At 50.5% G+C, this 22,253-nt stretch overlaps 1 protein-coding gene across 2 annotated transcripts in view; it reads right to left on the reverse strand.

Moving 5' to 3' along the window:
- Positions 1-6,261: 6,261 nt before the first annotated feature.
- Positions 6,262-22,253, reverse strand: part of TRIM16 (tripartite motif containing 16) — a gene marked incomplete at its 5' end in the record, with an annotated part of 32,252 nt that continues 16,260 nt past the window's right edge. For both annotated transcript variants that reach the window (XM_082860072.1, XM_082860071.1), the window contains 5 exons: positions 6,262-7,469; positions 11,283-11,378; positions 11,813-11,978; positions 14,212-14,445; positions 17,649-17,744. In XM_082860072.1, coding sequence (XP_082716198.1) covers positions 6,886-7,469; positions 11,283-11,378; positions 11,813-11,978; positions 14,212-14,445; positions 17,649-17,744 — 1,176 coding nt within the window. In that variant the 3' untranslated portion in view covers positions 6,262-6,885. The remainder of the gene's footprint in view (positions 7,470-11,282; positions 11,379-11,812; positions 11,979-14,211; positions 14,446-17,648; positions 17,745-22,253) is intronic.

Below are 22,253 nucleotides of genomic sequence, written 5' to 3' on the forward strand. Positions count from 1 at the left end.
AATGATCTTGAATATGTTTATGGTCATCTTCTTAACTCATCATCAAAGTGAAAACACAAATGTTTAATATATATTTGTTACTTAACTGCTTCAGAAGGTTAACCAGAAACCTCTGCAGGGAAAACTCCCTGGTGGAAAAAAATGTCTGTGGGCCTGAGAATATATTTGGGGACTTCTAGCCTCAATCACACACCAACCCAGGTATCTGGGAGGAAGCACAGCTGAGCGGAGTGTGGGGTCTGGGGTCAGACTCCTGGGTTTGGACCCCAGCCCAGCTGCTCACTAGCTCTGTGAACACGGACACATTACTTAACCCTTTATGCTTCAGTCTCCTCGTCTGTAAAATGGAAACAACAGTAGTTCCTACTTCAGAGGCAGTGTGAGGATGAAATGGGGTATTATATGCAAAGCACTTAGAAGACTGCCTGGTACATATTTAGCCCCCAATAAACGCTAACTATCGTCCTACTGTCATCAGTATTATTGTCATTGCGATCATTATTCTGGGCAGCCACATAATCAATGTCCACTATGATGTTTATACATGCATATGTACAGACATTGAGATGCATGGGAAGAAACAGTATGTGTGGAGCTTTTAAAAGAAAAATGACATGACAGTGACTTACCTGTTTCATGAGATCATTACCATTTAGCACTGGCTTGGGATCCACTCAGAAGTGGTGACTTGGGCCATTACAGCCAAACACGTGAGCACACACGGCCCTCGGGGCCCCCGAAAGATGGTCAGTGATGACCCAGAAGGAGACCAGGGGCTCACTGAGATTTCCAAAACTTTTTAGTAACAAAAGCCTGTTTGCAAATTATATCTTCTGTAAAAACCCAACATGCAACACAGACATAGTGATAGTCTATTAGTACAAATTTATAAGTTCAAAAGTTGACTTGTTAGCAGGGCAGTTGTTGAGAGCCACGGGGCTATTCTGAAGACAAAACCTCTACACCTGAGGCCAAAGATGACAGACATTGTCTTACACCAGCTTCAGACTCCACAAAATTTAAATTAGCAGCAGCTCCAGAGAACCCAGAGAGTCCACAGAAAACAGCTTGAAAATCACTCCTAAATGCTGACATACTCAGAATGAAGTGTCTCCAAATAACTTTCAAAAGGTCTGAGAAAAATACGCACACACGCACACACACACACACCACACACATATTCAGTGTGTATATGTGCATACACAGAAAGAGAGCACAGATGCAACAAACTGCTAATAACTGGTGAAGCGGGTGAAGAGCATGTGAGTGTTCATCATTCTATTCTTTCAGCTTTTCACAGGTTTGAAATTTTTCAAAATAACTAATAAAGCTATACTGCTAAATTAGGAAAAATGACTGTGAAAGACTACTACGTAACCATAGCCCCTCAGCTCACCACCGCAGCCAAAATGCCCTTGCAAACGTAGGACAACCCAGAAAAGAGTTTTGAGGACACACTGAGACAACTCTACTTCAGGTGGGACCAGGTTCACACACTGATTCTGGTACCACGGAGCTGGATGATCATGAGCTCCCTGTCTGGCTTCTCTGAGCCTCAGTTTCTCCATCTTACTGATGATGAGGAAGGAGGAGATGAAGGCAGATGATGGAAATTACGCTACCTTCTACCATCAGATCAAATGTGTGAGGCCAGTTGCCTCTGCTCTCGGTGTTGTTATTACTACCCCGCATTAAACCAAAAGGTTGGCAATACCGTGAGCATGTCTAGCGCCCGCGTCTGGCGACCGGGCACCGATAGAGAAAGGCAGCGTGAGTCATCGCTGGGTTGGTTGGCCGTGAAGGTCTTGTAAAGAGTGGGGGTGGGGACAGGAACCAGGCCGGGAAGGAGGTCAGTGCTAACAGCTCAAGCTCCTCTAACTGACAGATGCCTGGAGAAAAGGCCAGAGTGGATTAGCATCTCACCCACCAGGAAGGCCAGACAGAGGAGGGAGGCCCAAAGCACCTGAGTATATAAGGGGGCACATTAGCCCCAGAAATGCTACAAGCTGAAAATACAATAGCTTGTTCCTAAAGGTCCAAATAAATGAGGATTTTCATCTGTGAAGCTGACATACTTCAAGGGAGCAGTTTTACAATCCAACTCAGCCTTGGAGTCAGAGATTGGCTGGAATCCTGCTGCTTTCTTACTAGGGCTGTGGCCTTGGGCAAGCCCCTCGGCCCCTCTGGGCCCCCATCTCTCCTCCTCTGTAGAAGATGTGTGATCACCAGTGCCCTGCAGGGTGAGGCTTACATTCGTTAGTGTAACTAAGCCTGGTGGTTACTTCTGCTGCTGCCGCATCCCACATACACAGGTGTGAGCACGCACACACGTGCACACACGGCATGTCAGCCGGCTCAGGCAGGGACACTGGAGCCATTTGAGATCGGGTGTTAGAGTTTAGAATGTGACCTTGGCGGATGGCGGGATGCGACAGCCTGATGGGTAAGCCAGTGGTGGGGAAGTGGCGCCGGTGGTACCCAGAGAGGTAGGCGGGCAAACAGGTCTCGCTGGAGTAAGACCCAGGAGGGGAAAACACTTCTCAGAGGAAAGCTTTGGGGCTGAGACGTACATCTGGAGATTTCTCAAATATCCAGGCTACCAGCAGCCTGCAGGCTCCACGCAGTCCCCGAGCTGCCTTCTGCCCTTTGCATTGTTTTGTTCATGACTGATTAAAGCCTACACCGCCCCAAGCCTTCACCTCCTCTGCCCGGCCCCTGCATGGCGTAGCGAGCCCCAGAAGGCATGGCTGCTGTACCCCCATCGGCTCCGCTGTCCTGCCCAACGACGTGCACCTGAGGTTCTGCTGGTTCCCACCCAGCACCTGACCTGGGTCAGATGGCGGGAAATCAGGGAAGGGCTCAGGCTGCAGAGCAGGAGGGTCTCGGCTACGGAGCAGCAAACATACCTCCACCCCGCGACTCCCTTGCCGCCCTCGGCTGCCCGCCTCTGTAGATGGAGATCGTGAGTCCACCTCGCTCACAGGCGGGTGATGTCTTTGCAAAGGCACTTGATCACATGGGAAAAGCTGTACTAGGATCGTTCTCAAGAGGAAAGGTGGGAAAACCATCGTGTTTGAGCCACCGCCTGCCCATCAGGTGGTGTCACACTTGTTGGCAAAGTTAACTGAAACAAGTCTTCATTCCTGAGAAATCGTGGAGTTTCCAGTTGCCATTTGCCCTTTGGTTTAAAGAGAAGCAGGTGGGGGGCTTCCCTGGTGGCGCAGTGGTTGAGAGTCCGTCTGCCGATGCAGGGGACACGGGTTCGTGCCCTGGTCCGGGAAGATCCCACATGCCGCGGAACGGCTGGGTCTGTGAGCCATGGCCGCCAAGCCTGCGTGTCTGGAGCCTGTGCTCCGCAATGGGAGAGGCCACAACAGTGAGAGGCCCGCATAGCGCCAAAAAAAAAAAAAAAAAAGAGAGAGAAGCAGGTGGGGAACGAGGGCATTGGCTAGAAATGTCTCCCTCTCCGGGAGGGGGAGAAACACGAGAGCACAGAAAAGTTCTGACCTGGCTGACACGGCCAGGTCCTCAAGGAGGTCGGGTGACTTCCTGCTTGTTCGGAAACTCACGGCCACTTGCCATTGGTATGAAGGGTGGAACAGACTCAAGAGAGTAGATGGGGCAGACAGAGGTTCTCAAACCCAAGTCTGCATCAGAACGCCCAGAGGCCTTGTGAAAACACTGCCCAGAGCTTCTGATTCAGTAGGTCTGGCTGACGCCCGAGGATTTGCTTTTCTAATAGGTTCCCAGGTGGTGCCGATGCTGCTGGTCAGGAAGCCACACTCTGAGAACCACTGATGTTCATGTCTCAGAACCTGTGAACGTAACCTCGTTTTAGAAATAAACACAAACGTTTTTTTCAAGACGTCCTACTGAGCGTCCTTGACCAAGTTTTGCCTCTCTGAGCCGCCAACCTTTTCATTTTCATTCCATAGAACAGGAAAAATACTCCCTATCTCACAGGGCTGCGAAGATTAAATGAGGTAAGAAATGGGGGACGGTCCTCAAAATGCCAAAGCCCTCCCTACTCATCATTAACTTTAAAAACCTAAGCTTTAAAATTTTTTTTAATTTTTATTTTTTGCCGGCGTCGCAAGGCAGGCGAGATCCTAGCTCCCTGACCAGGGATCAAACCAGAGCCCCCCGACCTCGCAGTGGAAGCGTGGAGTCTGAACCACTGGACCGCCAGGGAAGTCCCCAAACCTAAGCTTTTTAGAGGAAACCCGAGGGCCTCAGCAAAACTTCAGTGAAGGAACGCGGCAGCCAGCAGTGGGTGTGAAGAGGAAAGAGGACCCAGAACCTCTGGAATGTCGGATCAGCTGCATCTGCTATTATATGTTCCTGTCTATGCTTAGGGAGTTGCCAACGACCGTGGAGGCTTCTGTGGGACATACAGAAGAGTGGCACACACTGACACAGCTTGGGGAAAATGACAGAGGGCGTAAAATTGGCCTTTGTTATCTTTTTTAATTTCTTATTTTGTTTGTTTTAGGCGATTTTCGGTTTTTGGACCCAGGGGAAGAAAAAAGGTATGCCCATCGCTTAAGGCAATGCTAATGCTCAATTTTGCTTTGATCTTCTATCTCGAGAAGAAAGGTCTTAAAACCAAAAATGAGTGGACAAAAAGAGGAACTGAAGTTCAAAACAGGTAAGGAGACACCCAAAGGGTTCCTTTTATGAATCTGAGTGTGGCCTAAACAAATTACATCTCACGACACTGACACAGTTTACCGTCGTGACTGAAATCCAGGCAGTAAATTTTGAGAAATTAGGGAGAATGGTGGAGGATGAAGACAGGCAACGTTGTCTTGATTTTTTAAAAGAAAAAAAAGGTAGATTCTGGAAACAGCAGATGATGTGTGAACTTACACCAGAATTCTAAAATGGTTTGTCAAATATTATGTGAGCATTTGGGGAAGAAGGTAAGGAGCGATCAACAACCCAGCCAAGCTGATCTCACTTTCCCCCCAGAGGGCATCATTAGAGAGGAAATGCTGACATAGTATATCCTGATCTCTGCCACTGCAAAGGCCTTCATGGTGTGCAGTGGATAAAGGGCCATAAGGTGGGCTACATTAGCAAACAGTTCTACCGATGCATAACTTACTGAATAACTAAACCCAAACCTTGCTGAGGACTGCAAGATCCTAATCAATATAGGTATCAACCTAATCAATATGTATAGCAACAAGAGTAAGATTTAAGAAGAAAAGGTTACCAATTCTGTAGGTGACACCGGGCTAGGAAGGAGAGCTATTACACTGGGCACAGAGTCATGAATAAAACTATCTCCGCAAGCAGCAACGATGTGATGAAATGTAAAATGCAAATTTAAAAATTTCTAAGGACGCACAGTATAGCCCAGGGAACTCTACTCAATACTCTGTAATGGCCCATATGGGAAAAGAATCTAAAAAAGAGTGGATATATGTGTACGTATAACTGATTCACTTTGCTGTACAGCGGAAACTAATACAACATTGTAAATCAACTATACTCCAATAAAAATTTTTTTTAATATTTTCAAGGTCAATAAAATTCAAAGCTTTTAAATTCAATTAAAAAATTCAAATCCTATACTATATAAATCCTAGAATTCAAATGTAGGGCAGGGTCTCTGGAAACGAGTCGAGTGACGCTGAAGTGAAGTACTCTTGACACAGGACCGTCAGACTGGCCAAAGAGGAAGGGACTTGACTTGACACAGGTCACGGAAAAGACCCAGAAGTTGTATTTCCAGGGAATCCCAAAAGGGGCCTCAGGTTATGTCCTCAGAAACCCATTTAAATACAGTTTGTCATTTGCCTAAGGGTTTGATGAATGTATATCATTAATCTTAGGGAGCGTGTCTGAAGAAAGGAGGGGGATGTGATCAGAGGAGTAGAAGGTCCGGAAACCACAAAGGAAAGTGGGAGATAGAGTGAGAAGCCAAGAATAATTCCCGGGGGGGACGGTGTGAGAGCTGCCCCCAAACACGTGGAGAACTGCCCTTGAATGAGGAATCAGACGCGTCCACACCGTCCGGGTGGCTCCAGGAGCAAGGAAGGAGCCCCGTTGCCTGAGGTCACAGGGACTATAGGACTCGGACCCCACTAAGACATTCCTGCAATCCTCACTGTCCCCAAACCAGGTGAGCTTCCAGGTGAGGTAGTGAGCTCTCCATCACGGCACAGCTGCAAGACCCGGTCAGACATGCGGGTGCAAAGCGACGGAGGCCGTAAGACGCTCTACTCCTATGAACGCAGTTCATGATGTGGTTTATTCCCGTGCACACAACACCCACCGTCTAAGGAGCAAGGCAGCGTGGGGTCGGGGTTAGAAGTTCAACGTCAGCCCTCCCAGGTCTGAATCCCGGCTCGGCCACTCACTCACCACGTGACCACGGTGACCCCGAGCAAGTTCACGGACCCCCACCGGACCACAGCTTCCCCACCTGCAAAATGGGGACGGTGTGAGCAGCTACCCCACGGGGCTGCCGTGAGAGCCACGAGGGCTGACGCACGGGAGGAGCTCAGGACAGTGCCAGGGACGCGGGGGAAGCGAGATAAAGTTAGCGATTTATTCTGATTCCTCTACAGTCTTTCTGACGGTTCTGAGGATTCCTGGTGACCACCTCTGGGCACAGTGCGCCGTTCACCTGAGCAGACAGGACATCACGAGAAGATGGCGAGGGGGACTTAGGGCCTGAGGATTATTGCAAACGTGGGGAACAGCGCCGCACGGAGCCCAAGACGGCGGCCAGAGACCCTTCCCCTCATCCTGTGACCCACGTGATTTCTAAAGCCAGCAACCGCTGGCAGGGATTCTGCCCCCCAGTCAGCCTTAAAACGCAAGCTGCCGCCCCGTCTGTGTGTTAGCACAGGTCTGGGCTCTGGACCCCGGCATCTAGGGTGCAGGCTCTACCGGGGTCGGTGCCGGCTTCTCGGGTTCCTCTCCCAGATCCGCAATCCGGATGGCGTTGTCCTTCTTGGAAAGCCAGAAGGCTGGGTAGACGGGCTCCGAAAACTTACAGTCGAAACGGTGCACCAGCGTCATGGCCTCCGGCTCAATGCCGTAGAAGGAGAGGACGCCTCTGGGGAAGTCCACATATACCCCCAGCCTCTGACAAGGGCGGGCCCTGAGTGGGGTCTCCGTGTCACTGTGCCAGGCCCTGAACCCCTTGCCATCCCACTGGAGGCTCCAGGAGAAGTCGTTTCCGGAAATGCAACCATTGCGTTCCTCGCCCTTGCGGTCGATGCCCTGGCACGTCAGGCCCACGTAGATGCCCGCCCCGGAGAGCTCCACCTCGAAGTAGTACCTGTGCAGGTAGAGGCTCTGCTGGGCCAGCACCTGCCGCCAGTGTGTGAACCTGCTGGGGAGGCCCGGGTACGGGTGCGCCCAGGGCGTGGTGTTGGTGACCTTGCGGTTGTCCTCCTGCAGCCGGAGGTACCTGTGTGCCGTGTCGGGGTCGAAGGCAATGTCACAGGCATCTGAGGGGACACAGAAAGTCAGGGACCGACAGCTGATTCAGACCCAACACTTCAAACCTAGCGAGCCTCCAAAGGACGAAAAGACATCCATCTCCCAGACCCCTGTTCCTTCCCAGAAAAGAGGTGGGTGAAAACCAGAAAACAGAACGCAAGTGTGATATTGTGATTTATAATAAATATATATTTGGTCTCCGGTTCCCGGTTGCCGGCACAAAGCTCCTTGTGATCTCCTGAGTGATAAGAGCACTAGGACCATCTGTTGTTCTAATATTTGCTCTTTGGCCCCTGTTCCCGACACAGAGCTCCTGAAACCCTTGTAATTTCCCAGGTTATACATGTATCTTCTGTTCTGACGAGGCAACTCTGGGTGGGCTCCTGGAGGGGGCTGGCTGGTCACCAGAAAGACCAAGTCATGACTAGAAGCTTGGAACTTGCAGCCCTGACTCCTATTCTCATGAGAAGTGAGAGGGGCTGGAAATGGAGTTAGTGGGCCATCATGCCTATGAGATGAAGCCTCCATGAAATCTCAACAGTGCAGGGTTCTGAGTGCTTCCAGGTTGGCAAACATCCACACCAGAAGGCGATGCACCCCATCTCCATGGGGATAGAAGCTCCTGAAATCGGGACCCTCCCGGCCTTGCCCCGTGCCTCTCTCTCTCCATCTGGCTGCTCATCTGTGTCCTTTACCACATCCTTTAATAAACTGGTGAACATAAGTGTCTCCCTCAGTTCTGTGAGCTGCTCTAGCAAATGCTCGAGTCCAAGGGGCGGGGGCAGGAGGGGGGGTCCTGGGAACCTCTGATTTGTAGCCAAGTCGGACAGAAGTTGTCCGTCACCTGGGGACCCAGTACTTGGCGACTGGCATCTGAAGTGGAAGCCATCCTGTGGGATCTGACGCCATCTCCAGGCAGTGCCAGAACCGAGTTAAACTGTGGGATGCCAGGCCAGTGTCACGGGGAACTGCTTGCGGGGGACACCTTGCCCACGCAGGTCGTAAGTGGTCCCAGACCCCACCTCCTTCCTTCCTGAAGCTCAAATTGCTTGGAATTTGCTGTATTATTTGCTGAATTGAATCAAGAAATAAAACCTACGGATGGGCTCATGCTTTCATTCATTCGACAAATACGTCCTGAAATCCAGGCACTTTTCTACCCAGCGTTGGCAAGGGTTTGGGGCAGACAGGCACTCATACACCCACATTTGATTCACTCATTTGTTAAAATATCTGGCCAATATTCAGCAGGGGAACCCTCAAGCAGTCCCCCACCCCACACATTCTCTTCCTGGTCCCAGAGAACAACACCTCCGCGCACCCAGGTGCCCAAGTCACACTCCATTTCTTTTCCCTCATCCTCCCACGTCTTGTCCCACCACACACACAGGCAGCCCTGAGTCCTCTCAGTGCCCTGCTTCACCCCCATCTGAGCCACCCCCAAATCTCCCCCAGAGCGTGCAGTAGCCCCACGCTGGTCGGGGTGCTCTCTCCCGCCTCCCCCGCCCAGACCTTCTCCCCGACAGGAGCTCGCTTCAGGGAGCCAGCTGAGCTGAATCGCGTCGCCCCAGCTTACAGCCTCTGATGGCACCCCTGCCCTTAGGAAAAAGCGGTGACCCGCCTCCCTGGCCTCCCGGCCCTGCGAGACTGGCGCTTACCTGCCTCAGCAACCTCGTCTCCTGCCCTCTCCCCCTTGACCTCCACACTCCAGCACCCTGACCTCAGACCCACCCAACGCTGAACCCGCTCGGGCGGCTTCAGCACAGACCATTCCCTCCGCGGTGGGGTCCTCGCCCTGACCTGAGTCAGGGAGCTCCCGACTGATCCGTTTGGATTGCGGTTGTGAGTCTGTCCTCAAAAAGGTCTCCATGCCTGCCTGTCAATGTCTCTCGGAGCACCCTGGCTTTATAACTTCCTGGTACTCATCACAATGTGTAATTATTTATCAGTGTGCTTGTTTCGTGAATGTTCTCCTTTTATTCTGTCAGCTCCATATCTTATGCGGGACTCTATCCTGGGGTTCTAGCTCTGAGAAGATGCTCGGTATACACGTGCCAAATGAATGAGTGCGTTAGTACTCTTCTCATCTAGGGGGACCCAGGGCTCCTTACAGGGTAGGTGATTCTATGCCTTGGGACAAGAAAACCAGAATGGGTCTGGAACATTCTGTTAGTGCCAGAAAGCAGCAATACTTTTTAGAATCTCAAGGGCAGAAGGTCAAGGCTTAAAGGTCAAAGAGGCCAGCTTACAAGTGGCTCCCACTGGCCAGTCAAGTTGGCAATTTGACAGAACTTGGACAGGTGAAACGATCTGAGTCCATAAAAGGCTACAAGTTCACAGCAATACTCTAGGAGCAAAAGTTAATGTCATGCATGAAAAGAGACGACTGTCATGCAACAGAAAACAGATTATAATAGGATGTGGTTCACTTTTATTTTAATATTAAGCACAAAAGGTGTTTGGCTTCTTGTATTAACTATATCTGTTAGTAAAACATACACGTGGGGCTTCCCTCGTGGCACAGTGGTTAAGAATCTGCCTGCCAATGCAGGGGACACGGGTTCGAGCCCTGGTCCACGAAGATCCCACATGCCACGGAGCAACTAAGCCCATGCACCACAACTACTGAGCCTGAGCTCTAAAGCCCGTGAGCCACAACTACTGAAGCCCATGTGCCACAACTACTGAGCCCACGCGCCACAACTACTGAAGCCGCACACCTAGAGCCCGCACTCTGCAACAAGAGAAGCCACCGCGATGAGAAGCCCGTGCACCACAACAAAGAGTAGCCCCTGCTTGCCACAACTAGAGAAAGCCCGCGCGCAGCAACGAAGACCCGACGCAGCCAAAAATAGATAATTAATAAATAAATAAATTTATTTAAAAAAAAATAGACGTGCTGGTGTCAGGAAGCAGGAAAGAATAAATCAAGGAAACTGTGTGGAAACCGAGAGGTCCTGGGGAAAATGAGGAGCTGTGGAAAGAACAGGAGACAGTCATCGAACCCGAGGCTCCACGTCACGACCAGAGCAAAAGGGGCTCAGGAGTTGGTCCGCCAGCACTCACCCCCAGAAAGCAAGCAGAAGCAGGGTTCAACGGCACGTTCCAAAGAGATGAAGCAGCTGCATGTCCTAAAAGTGAGCCTTGACTACCCAGATGCAGCCCTTCCTCTCCTGGGAGATGAAACCTCCCTGCCTTGTTAACCATAAGGAAGTATTGATTGGAAATAACGTGTTTTCAAAAATGCTGACAGCCCAGGACACTCCCACATCATGACGGGACAATGGGTTTTGCAGTTCTGGCCAAGTCAGACTTAACAGGGAGCCATTTGGGAACTAGCCAGGATCTTTGAAAGGGCCAAGGTCATGAAGGACAGAGAAGGACAAAGGGATTGGACCCAGACTGGAGACAAAGAAACATCTGTGACCTTGGACCGGACTTGCAGCCAGAAAAAGGACACTGGGAGGAATACCTCGCGAAACCTGAATAAATTCCATAGATTAGTTAATAGACTTGCAGTAATTTCATTTTCCAGTTTGGATCAGTGGACCATTGTAACGTAAAGTGTTAACGTTTGGAAAAACCGGATGAAAGGTATACAAGAATTCTTGGTCCTCTTTTTGCAATGTTTTCGTAAGTTTGAAACTGTTTCAAAATGAAAAGTTCAAACGTTTTTTAAATTAAACTTTTTAAAATGTACCATTTGGGCATAGACCCTGATGTTGCAAGAACCTGAAACCTACGTGAAAGACGGCATCCTTGCTTCCAAAGCCTCACACGTACACCCACACCCAGGGAAAGGGAAGCTGTTCACGACTTACACAGGAGGAACTGCTGCCTGGTGCTGGGCTCTGGTTCTGAGGTCCAGTGTTTGTGTTCAGTGATGGCACACACCTGAGTTCCGATGTCGTACTCCTCTAGAAAAGCAGAGAATTGTGAATGCACACCTGTCCAGGTGGGCAGGAGAACCTAAGAAGCAGGAACCCCCAGTCCCTCTTCCCTGGGCTTCCTCGGGGAAGAAGGGCCCGGACACTAGTCACGTGTCAGAGACCCCTGCTCAATGGACCACACTAAAGTAAAACACGCCGAGGAAAGACCCCAGCCTGACTTGCATTTCCCTTGAAAGTACAGGCATCAGCAACCTCGGAAGCTAGTCTCGGAGATGCTGGCCAAGGGCGTGATGTGACTGACTCACATCCTCTGGTCTCTGTCATCAAGGTAAGTGTCCATCAGTAGCACGGCTAGCCAGAGGATGGCTCTGAAAATGAGAAGCTCCCCGGTTCTGCTCTCCCTCCCAACTCCCACCTCCCGCGTCAGCTCCTCCGAGACACTACAAGCCACAGCTTCTCACCTTCCTTGGAGAACTCCTGGAGCTTCTCCTTGTAGTTCTGCAGCAACTGGATCAGGTGTGCGGTGGAGTCCGTGATGACCTTGCGGATGCCCGAGAGCTTGTCCTTGAGTCCAATGTAGACACTGGGGAAAGCATCGTCCTTCATGTTCTTGAACTTGCAGTACTCCTGCAGGAAAGGACACATGGCAGAACTTGCCCTGGCTTTTGTGCTTCTTAAACAGGACTGCCCTCCTCAATACGGCACCTTCCTCTGTAAAACAGATCTGTAAAACAGACTGATGGTGACGTGCACTTCACAAAGAACGTGTGTGTAATGGGTCCAGCTCAGCATCTGATCATGTAGAAAGCATTCGTGTTTTTTAACTGGGAAAGTGGACTTTTAAAAATCAAGAGATACTAGGCACCCACGAGCAGATGCAATACACAGCCCAAACAGGGAATCGAAGAACAAACGTGTTACACCAACAGCGCAGATGGCGGTAACATTCCTGCAATCTTCATTCTATCAGTACTTTTTTTTTTTTTTTTAACTAATTTAAACACAAACCACGACACGGATGGAGGAAGGGGTGTAGCACGTGGAAGATTCACAAACAAGTCCTCAGGCGGGAGTGCTTGCTGCTGCATTTTCCTGGTCGGTTCAATCCAATACACAGTGTTCTCTAATTCTTGTTCTGTGCTTTAGAGTTTGAAAAGTGTTTTCAAATAGATAATCACATTAAGCCTCTCATGCTTCAAAACTCTGCAGTGATCAGGAAAGGTTGCTTTCAGGTGTAACACATTATCAAAATTCAAATGCAATGGAAGCACTGAATTACAGAGTGGGTACGGCAGAAAACTGAGTGATGAAAACAGTTGTACCAGAATGGTTAGATTAATAATGGAAGAGAAGAACGAGGCCAAGCCAGAGAGTAGACAGGGAGGAAAATGAACATTTTAACACCATATGCAGAATTAGTGCCATATATGATAAAAGTAACATTTTAGATCACTGGGGGGACTTCCCTGGCGGTCCAGTGGTTAAGACTCTACGCTTCCAAGGCAGGGGACGAGAGTTGGATCCCTGGTTGGGGCACTAAGATCCCTCATACCACACGGCACAGCGAAAAAATAAAAAACAAAATAAAATAAAATGGTCTATTTCTAAAAAAAAGAATCACGGGGGAACAATACATGTCATTTCGATTGGCTAAAAATTTGTGGAAAAAGAAGTTATGTTTAACTAAAATAAGTTGTCCTATACTAAAATATATTTTAGACATATTAAAGTTTTTATGTTAAAGTTACAAAAGGAGAAAAAATAAAGAGATTTTATTTCTTTTTTAAAATTATTTATATGCTCTTTAGGAAACTCATGACATGGGAAGCCAAGTTTTTCTTCATAGTTTCTTTGTTTTGATATTGAAAAGTAAAGGAACTGAAAGACATTCTTTGGTATGTCTGTCTGTCTCTGTCTGCTTCTCTTTCTCTCACTCACTACAAGGCTAACGATGATTATCTTGGGTGATGGGAATATGAATGATCATGTTCCTTTATATTTTCCCATATTTTCCAAGGTTTTTTTTCATAATAAACATTTATGTTTGCCATTAACTAGAAGGGAATCTTCCCAAAATGCAATAAAAGAATTATTTGTATGTAGGAATATTAGCACTGAAGGAACCTTGGATATCACTGACTCCGACCTGCTTGTTTATAAATGAGGAATTTGAGACCCAAAAAGGTTAAGTGACTTGCTAAAAACTACACAGCGCTCTAGTGACAGATCCAGGAGGATGGAAGGTCTGATGGCAGGTGGCTTAACATACAATGAATGGCACATTGTAATGAAAGGTCTCATCTTCTCTGCTGGGCTGTCTGTCCTCAGTCACCCCCAGCACGTGCAGCCCTCTCCGAAAGGCAGCAGGACCCGGGTCTCACCCCGGCCCAGCAAGCATCCCTCCGCTGTCGGAGTGGTTTATAAAGCACACTGAGGCCTGAGCTCATCACCCCTCAGCTGAAGTCCTCCCTGGGCTGCTGTGACTTCACGATGAAGAACAAGCTTCGACAGTCAGAGGCCCACCTGGCCCCGCCAGCCTCGCCTCCCATCACCCTGTGCCCAGCGTCCCACACCCCATCCTTGTGAAAGCACCTTAGCTCCCCACATCAGCTGTGCTGTCTCAAACCTCTCTGCCTCTGCACATGCCGTTACCTCTGCTGGCACGGGATGCATCTTCCACGACCCGGTTCCAGCCTCTCCGCTCTGGAAAGCCCTCCCTCCTGTACCCCTGTACTCAGCTCCTCTCTGCCCTCACGGCTCCCTGCGCACCCGTTGATCAGCGGGCAGTCCCCTTCCCCCGTGCGCCACAGGCCGAGCAGAGCGAAGGTCTCCCTGGCATCAGCGGCACGGCAGCCCATACCTCCAGGAAAAGCACGGGGTTGCCGATGGCAGCGATTCTGTCCAGTTCCTGCCTGGTCTTCTCCATCTCTGCGCTCCTGTACTCCAGGTGGGTCTTGATGCCATTGGCCTGGCCCAGGGCAGCTTGTTCCTTCTCCTCCAAGAAAAGCATCATGTCAGCCTGGGCCTTCCTCATGGCAGCAAGGAGATTCCCAAACTGCTCCTTGGCCACCGCCTTTACCTCCGACACCGACACCTGGCGGGGGCGGGGGGGTGAAGAACCTGTTAGTGAGGCGTCCAACCTTCTCAAAGCTCAACACACAGAAACGCAAACCCGAGAAACCCGCAAATCAGGGAGCGATTTCCTATTGTAAAAGGAAGCCTTTATTCTCATTTGAATCCTGGGTTCCCGGAAACAAGAAGGACTCTCCAGGGTATAAGGACTTATTTGCCAATCATTCCCTTAGTCTCTCATCCATCAGATGAGAGAGTGAATTATCTGATTTCTGAGTCCAGCTCTGACAGTCGGGCTGCTCTTCAAGTCTGTGACATCAGTCTTCCAAGCAGGACAATGTGCGTATTCAGTATACTTGATAGTCATGTCTCTTGCAGTAAAATAATAATTTGGCTTCTTTGTACAAATCAGTAGCATGAATTTGCTTTCCTAGCATTTCATTCATGTCCAGTTAAACTGCCCACCGGGTCCGTCTGAGCCAAAAGTACATCTAACCGTATGGTGTCTGTGCCAGGCACGAAATGTTTAGGGTGTGTGCAGGTGTCCACAGCACCTAGGCATCGCAGGACCAGCCTACCTATGCAGAATGGATGCCACGTTCAAAAACATATAAAACAAATTCCATGCGATGAATAGCAAGGATCTGCATGACGGCACTTGTGCATGTGGGATGCTACCCTTCCACATCCTTTACAAATGCCTTCAGTCAATGTCATATTCACAACTTCAATCCACGTTTTCAACGGTTTCCACTCCTCTTTGGTAGTTCTTAGGTCCTGGTGCTGACGGCTCCCTCTGACAATGCCCAACTCCAGATCGTTGCCCCAACACAAATTACCTGGTTAAACTTCATGTAAAGTTCTTGGAAACGCTTTCCGCTCACCCTCCCTTCACCCCACTCCACAGCCCGGAGCCCATGCCCTGCCTGCCTCAGTCTCCCCCATTGTCCCTCCATGACCATCCCATCCGAGAGCCCTCTGAGCAGCCCCTCCAGGTACTATTTTTGGTTCTCCTGGGGTCCTGCCGCCTGCCTGGTCACTTTTTAATTACATAACATAGTAATACAATACCGGCCACATTTAGTAAGTGCTTATCGTGGGCCGGGCACTGTTCTGAGCACTGTATACATATTCTCTCATGGCAACCCTAGAAGGTAAATACAGATGTCCCTCCACATCTGCGGATTCCACATCCACGAATCCAACCAACCACAGAACGAAAATATTTGGGAAAATATTCCAGAAAGTTCCAAAAAGCAAAACTAGACTCTGCCAAGCTGGCCACTATTTACATAGCATCTACATTTTATCCGGTATCGTAAGTAATCTAGAGAAGATTTAAAGTATACGGGAGGATATGCGTAGGTTTACGTGCAAATACGAGGCCATTTTATACAAGGGACTTGAGCATCTGTGGATTTTGGTATCCGTGGTGGGGGCATCGGGGGTTGTCCTAAAACCAATCCCCTGAGGACACCAAGGCACGACTGTACTACTACAGTCCCCATTTCTTAGATAAAGAAACTAAAGCACCACCATTTCAACAGACTGAGTAATTCTTAGGTCAAGGGAGCAACACTCGCAGGCCCTCCTGTCCCATCAATCTAGGGACCCTGGACGATTCTTGTTGTCTCTGTGTCCTCATGTACCTCCTACATGGTGGCCACTGTGGTAACTACCTCACCTGGTTACCATGCAGTTAAGAGAAGAACTGAGTAGGGATCAAAGTGTCTGGAAAATAAAGAGCTGGAAAAAGGCAAGGTGCTCCATGCGGTTCTCCAGATTACGCTGAGCACGGAAATCAACAATCTCTGAAGGTTTCCAAGGCTTTAAAGGGATAATTATTGTTCTTCTTTTCATAAGATTATATGGGTGAGAAATAGGTATTCATTCTTCCACAGCCAGTTAGTTATAAACACCAAGAAGGAAGAAATTAAGTTGAAATGGTTACATGTATTAGATATGGATGGATGGATGGATGGACGGATGGATGGGTGAGTGGATGCGTAAGTGATGGATGGATGGAAGGATGGATAGGTGGATGGGTGGGTGGGTGGATGGATGGATGAATGGATGGATGGGTGAGTGGATGGGTAGGTGATGGGTGGGTGGATGGATAGATGGATGGGTGGATGGATGGATGGATAGGTGGGTGGATGGGTGGATGGATGGATGGATGGATGGATGGATGGATGGATGGACGGGTGAGTGGATGGGTAGGTGATGGGTGGATGGATGGATGGATAGGTGGGTGGATGGATGGACGGATGGATGGATGGATGGATGGACGGGTGAGTCGATGGGTAGGTGATGGATGGATGGATGGGTGAGTGGATGGGTAGGTGATGGATGGGTGGATGGATGGATGGATGGGTGAGTGGATGGGTAGGTGATGGATGGATGGATGGACAGATGGGTGGATGGATGGATGGATGGATAGGTGGGTGGATGGATGGATGGGTGGATGGATGGATAGTGGATACATAGGTGGATGGATGGATGAATGGATAGAATCATTCTTGATATGCAGAGATGCTGCTGCTGACTGACTGCCATAGGGTAGTTGTTTTGCATTCTCCTCTGAGCTGTGGTTATTGGCTTGCCACTAATGAGAAGCCTTTGTGGAACTGTTTGGGTCTACTTAGGGTTTATTATAGAAAGTGGTCACAAACCAGAGAGACTAAAACTAAGTAGCCTGGCACGCCACTGGCCTTATCAAGTACCATCCACTAATCCAGCAGCTCTCGCCTCTCTTTTCTGGCTGCCAGGATTTAGGACTGGTGAGAATTGCATGCAGAACACCCTCCTATGACGGAAGAATCCAAGATTATGCATAATTTCTGGAGCTCTGGCTAACCACCCCCCTTGATTCCCACATACACCCTTTTCTCCCGGTCAAAAAAGCATATACACATGTACAAATAAGGACACTGTCATTACAGGACTAGCTTGCTTCTACTCTATAACATTAAAAAGTAAATCACTTGCCAGTTCTGAATCTTGAACTAATTTCATAGCAAATCCCCATAACAAGTTGAAGCCACCCTGCAGTGTGGCCGACCTTATCTGTACCCACAGTTCTCACCCAATGATAAAACCCATGGGGCCCATGGACATGGGGGCCGGGCCTGCACCCTGCATCCCACAACCCTGGGTGGGGCTGGCTGGGCATGCAGCAGCTGCCAGGTGTGCCAAAGCCCGGCAGGTGACCCCGGCCAGCCTTACCAGAACGGATTTATGGTTGTCTTGGAGCCTGGCGATGGCGTTTTCATTCAACTTGAGTTTCCGCTCCAGGTCTAACCGGGTGATCCGAAGCTCAGCCTAAGAAGAGGAAAGGTCAGCGTCAAGGAGGAAGGAGCCCAGGGCACTCGGAAGGTCCCCAGGAGCAAGGGCACCGTCTGCCCTTCTTCCATGGAATGGGGAGTCTGTCTCAGAAGCTGCTCTCAGAAGCCAGGCTGGAGCACCCACCCTCAGTGGAGGCACAGAGGGTCAGCTGTGTGCCAGCACTTCCTGGGATGAACTGGCTAAAATGCAGGGAGAGCTTACGCTGCACTGGGCATCGCTTCAAGCATTTCTCTGTGTCACCTCTTATCATCCTGACCATGCCCATAGCAGGTAAACACATTATCTCCGTTGTACAGGTGAGAAAGTGGAGCCACCTATCCAAGGTCACACAGTTGTTAGTAGAGTTGAGTCCAGCCCATCCGGCCCAGAACGGCCTGACAAGGAGCACAGGGCGCTTGAAGTCGGGGGTGGGCATCCCAGGGTTTCTAGTTAGCAGACGAGACTTCGGGAAAATCTACTTGATGCTTCCACACTTGCATTTCTTCACCTGTGAGGTGGGAGCAGCTAAAGTGCCCAATTCACAGGGTTCCCGCAAGGATGGGAGGCGTGTCAGCAGGAACTCTGTACGGTAGCGGGCACGTTGCAGGCGCTCCCTCCGTGTCGGTGGTGTCATCATCCTCATCGCTACTAGCACTACCTCGGCTGCTTTCCATCACGGACTCTTATGCTCTGCCGGATGCAGGCAGAGCGAACCCTCCCCGCCGAGGCAAGTGCCCGCCTGAGAACGCCGGGTCTGCCACGTCGACGCCCCTGCCCAGCCCCACTCTCGCCTCCTGAAACTCCCCAAGCACTGTCTGCCGAGAACGTGCCGAGGCATGAAACCAGAGCCTTTGCAGACTTCAGAGGCCCTGTCACTTTCTGCGTCCACAAGGGCACGAGACAGCAGCAACAGAAAGAAGAGGTTTCACTGATTTTCACAGCAGCGTGTCTGCACTCGCCCTAACAGAACTCGGGGTGCGGGGGCACCGTGACGCGTCTCCCCTTCCTCCCACTGAAGCCCACGGGAATCCCAGGCCCCAGTGGTGGCAGCCCAGGCAGGCAGGGGACTCGCCTCCCTCTGCAGAAGCCTGGCAACGTTTGCTCAGGCCCTGCGGCCCTGACTCAGAGCCGAGTGAGCCCGGGTGACCTCCCGCCCCTGAGGCCTGAGACCTGATGCCCGGGAGTGGGGGAAGAAGGGAAGATGCGGGGTCCGACCTATTCGGGGGCAACGTGGAATCTTGGTCTGTCTAGAAGGCTTATTACCCAGTGACCTGTTCCACGACGGGAGGGGACATGAGCTGCTTGTTGAAAGGTGGTGGGAGACACAACAGAACACACATTAGCAACGAGTGCAGAGCGTATTAAAGCGGTCGGCCCCAGCACCATCCGGGGACACAGGAGACCCCCAGAGTGTCCAGGGAGGGGGCTTCTCCCCACTGTCTGCGGATTACCATAAAAGGAGAAAGGGACTCCCAAGTGCCTAACGGGACTTCTGAGTGAATCACCCCACAAGCAGGCACTCCTGCTTATCACAAGAGGCGGGGCCACTTCGGAGACCAGCATCTCCAGTTTTTCCTGTTCCCAGGAAATGACGGGGTGCCTTAGACCCTGGCTCCGGGTCGCAGGCCCAGGCAGGCCCCACACAAAAGCAGGACAGCAGTGCCAATGAGAGTAGACGGCCCCATGTCCAAGGGCACAGAGAGTCCTCCCCGCTTCAGCAAAAGGCACCACATCCGGGGTACAAGACCTGCCTCTCTCAGGCTCTACGACCCTCATCAGATGGTTTAGTGTCTCCTCCGGTGCCTCAAGAATATGTTAACAAAATCGTTCTTGCTTCTGTCTCCAGGGCAAAGGTGGTACCCAGCTCAGTGGCCAGGGTCTGGGTAGAGATGCAAACTGGAACAGCAGACGGAGGGAGAAGAGAGAAGGAGATTCCACATGGTGCCAGTTGCTTTGTGTTTCCCTCTAGAGAGTCTGTGTCTGGGAACACTAGGGTCCCAGCTGGGCCCTGACTTCACCCCTTGGCCTGCTGATCAGAGTTCACTACATGTCAGTCCAGTTATACAAGACACCGCCCCTGCTCCTGAAAGACGCACAGCCTGGTGCAATGTTCAGGATAAAACAAGTCGCATAATACTGAGTCCAAGGCACTCCTCGGAACTTCCAGAAGAAATTCTCCTGAACAGCCTCAAGCCATCCGCCTTTCGGCAGCAGACGGGCCGTGAACAACGCTGGTTATCGGCGCCCCCAAGAAGCGGGAACACTTGTGGCTCTCAGAGCTCAGCTCCCGCTCTAGCTGCAGACTGCGTCCGAGACCCCCGCCATATCCTGAGCTTTCTGGAACCAATGCTGAGATCGGATGCGGTGACCTGCCACTAATGGACCTGAAGGTCTAAGGCGGGGCCCAGCCGAGCCTTCCTTCCCCCAAGATACCTGCCCTGACCTCACTGCCGGGGGTCTTCCTCCTTGGAACACGCAGCAGGGCCCTTGTGCTGCCCCAGCCCTTTGGCATCCAGGCAGACGTGGACCTGCCCTGGCTTCCTGACTACAGCCCACGCTCCCTGAGATAGTGTAGCACACTTAGCCCATAGAAAGTGCTCGATAATGTTTGATAAACTTGAAAAGGAACAGAAAAAAACAGGAAAGCAGTCACAGGAAGAGTGCAAACTTCACAACTCACACACACGCGTGCTACAGCTTCCTTTCCCAGCAGCGAGCCTGAGTTCAGAGAAGGTGAGTGGAGTTAAGATCAGCTGCTCTTAAAAGCTAAGGGAAGGGCTTCCCTGGTGGTCCAGTGGTTAAGACTCTGCACTTCCACTGCAGGGGGCACAGTGGTCGGGGAAGTTCTGCATGCTGCAGGGTGCGGCCAAAAAGAAAAAAAAAAAGCTAAGGGAGAGGGATGGTCTGGGAATTTGGGGTTGGTAGATGCAAACTATTACATGTAGAATGGATAAACAACAAGGTCCTACTGTAGAGCACAGGGAACCATATCCAATCTCCTGGGGCAAGCCATAATGGAAAAGAATATTTTAAAAAGAATGTCTATATGTGTAAAACGGAGTCACTTTGCTGTACAGCAGAAATTAACACAACGTTGTAAATCAACTACACTTCCATTTAAAAAAAAAAAAAAAAAACTAAGAGGCTTTGGGACGCTGGCCTGGGCAAGGGGAAGAGCTGAGTCCCCATTGGGAAGAGCTGGGCTCTGGAAGCCCAGCGGCACAGAACAATAATCAGAGAACACCCAGATTCCCAAATCCAGAGTTTTTGCCCACTGGCATAGCTAGAGACCGCAGGAGCCTCAGAAGGGGCTCTGTCGGTGAACTGAGAAATCCATCGCTGTGGACCCGATGCAGCTCCCGGCCGCTCTGTGTCCCTGTGGCTGGCCCTGCTGTTCACGGTTTCCCTTGCACAACATTCCTGAGTGACTAGCGCTTGACTCGATCCAAAGTGACCTTCAGTAAGCAGCCCCGGTGGGCTTGGGCTGGCTGGAGGAAAGATGGAGCTTCCGGAGCCTTACTGACGTCTAATAAGACTTTCAAAATAATTCTGGTGGTGGCCGAAGCCTCATCCAGGTACTGTGTCTTCGGAGCTGGTCTCCTGGGCTCCTTGCAAGAAATCTTTTGGCTCCTGAGCCATGGCAGGGCCACCCAAAAAGCGCTGACAGAGCACACACTCACTCTCAGGGTTGAAAGCAAGGATGCAGGGTGGAAAGGCAGGAACTCTGATAGGCACACCAGGGAGCAGAGGCTGGGAACTGGGCCCGCACCAAGGATCTGGGGTACGGGGCTGCTGCATCGCACCTGTAACCGGCCTGCTTTCAGCACCAAGAACTGCCCCAGTTGTCTGTATTTTACCTGACACAGCTTCCTCCTGGGATGTCTGAATTTGGGGTTCCACACAGGAGCAACACAACTCTCCCTGCTCAGAATGACGATTACCCTATGTCTCTGTAATGCACCAGCTTACACTACGTTAAAATTCGTATTGTAGCTATGCTGCTACAGGCATAGAACTTCTGAAAGGAAACAGAAGAAAAGAGTAGATCGTGGTGTCTGCCTCTGAGGAGGGAGATGGGCAGATCCAGGCTGGGAGGGAGGGCTTTTATGGGAAAATCTACCTCAGTATCTGGTGGAGATTGTTTCTGAACGGGGGCACGCACCACTTTTCCAGTCAAATGTAACAGAATTCAGATATTATACCCTGAACAAGGGAAAAGCAGTACACTCTGCTTTAATCTCTCTACGACATGTGTGGCAGGGTTTTGGTGCAAAATAAATAAAGTAAGGTCATAATATTGTGACCTCGGGGTCCTTCCCTGTGTTCCTCCAGTGGGGTGGCTTTCCAAAAGCTTCCATTCCCACTCCATGGCTTAGTCATCTGTATGAGTCTGGACAAATTTGGTGAAGACGAAAAGAGTCACCACCTCAGTGAGTTATTCCAGGACTGGATGGGAAACCACGGAAAGCACATAGCGCACGGCAAGGCTCCATGAAGACCGTGTAG

Source organism: Leucopleurus acutus (genome assembly GCF_964270905.1).
Source record: "Leucopleurus acutus genome assembly, chromosome: 19".
Lineage (NCBI taxonomy): Eukaryota > Metazoa > Chordata > Mammalia > Artiodactyla > Delphinidae > Leucopleurus > Leucopleurus acutus.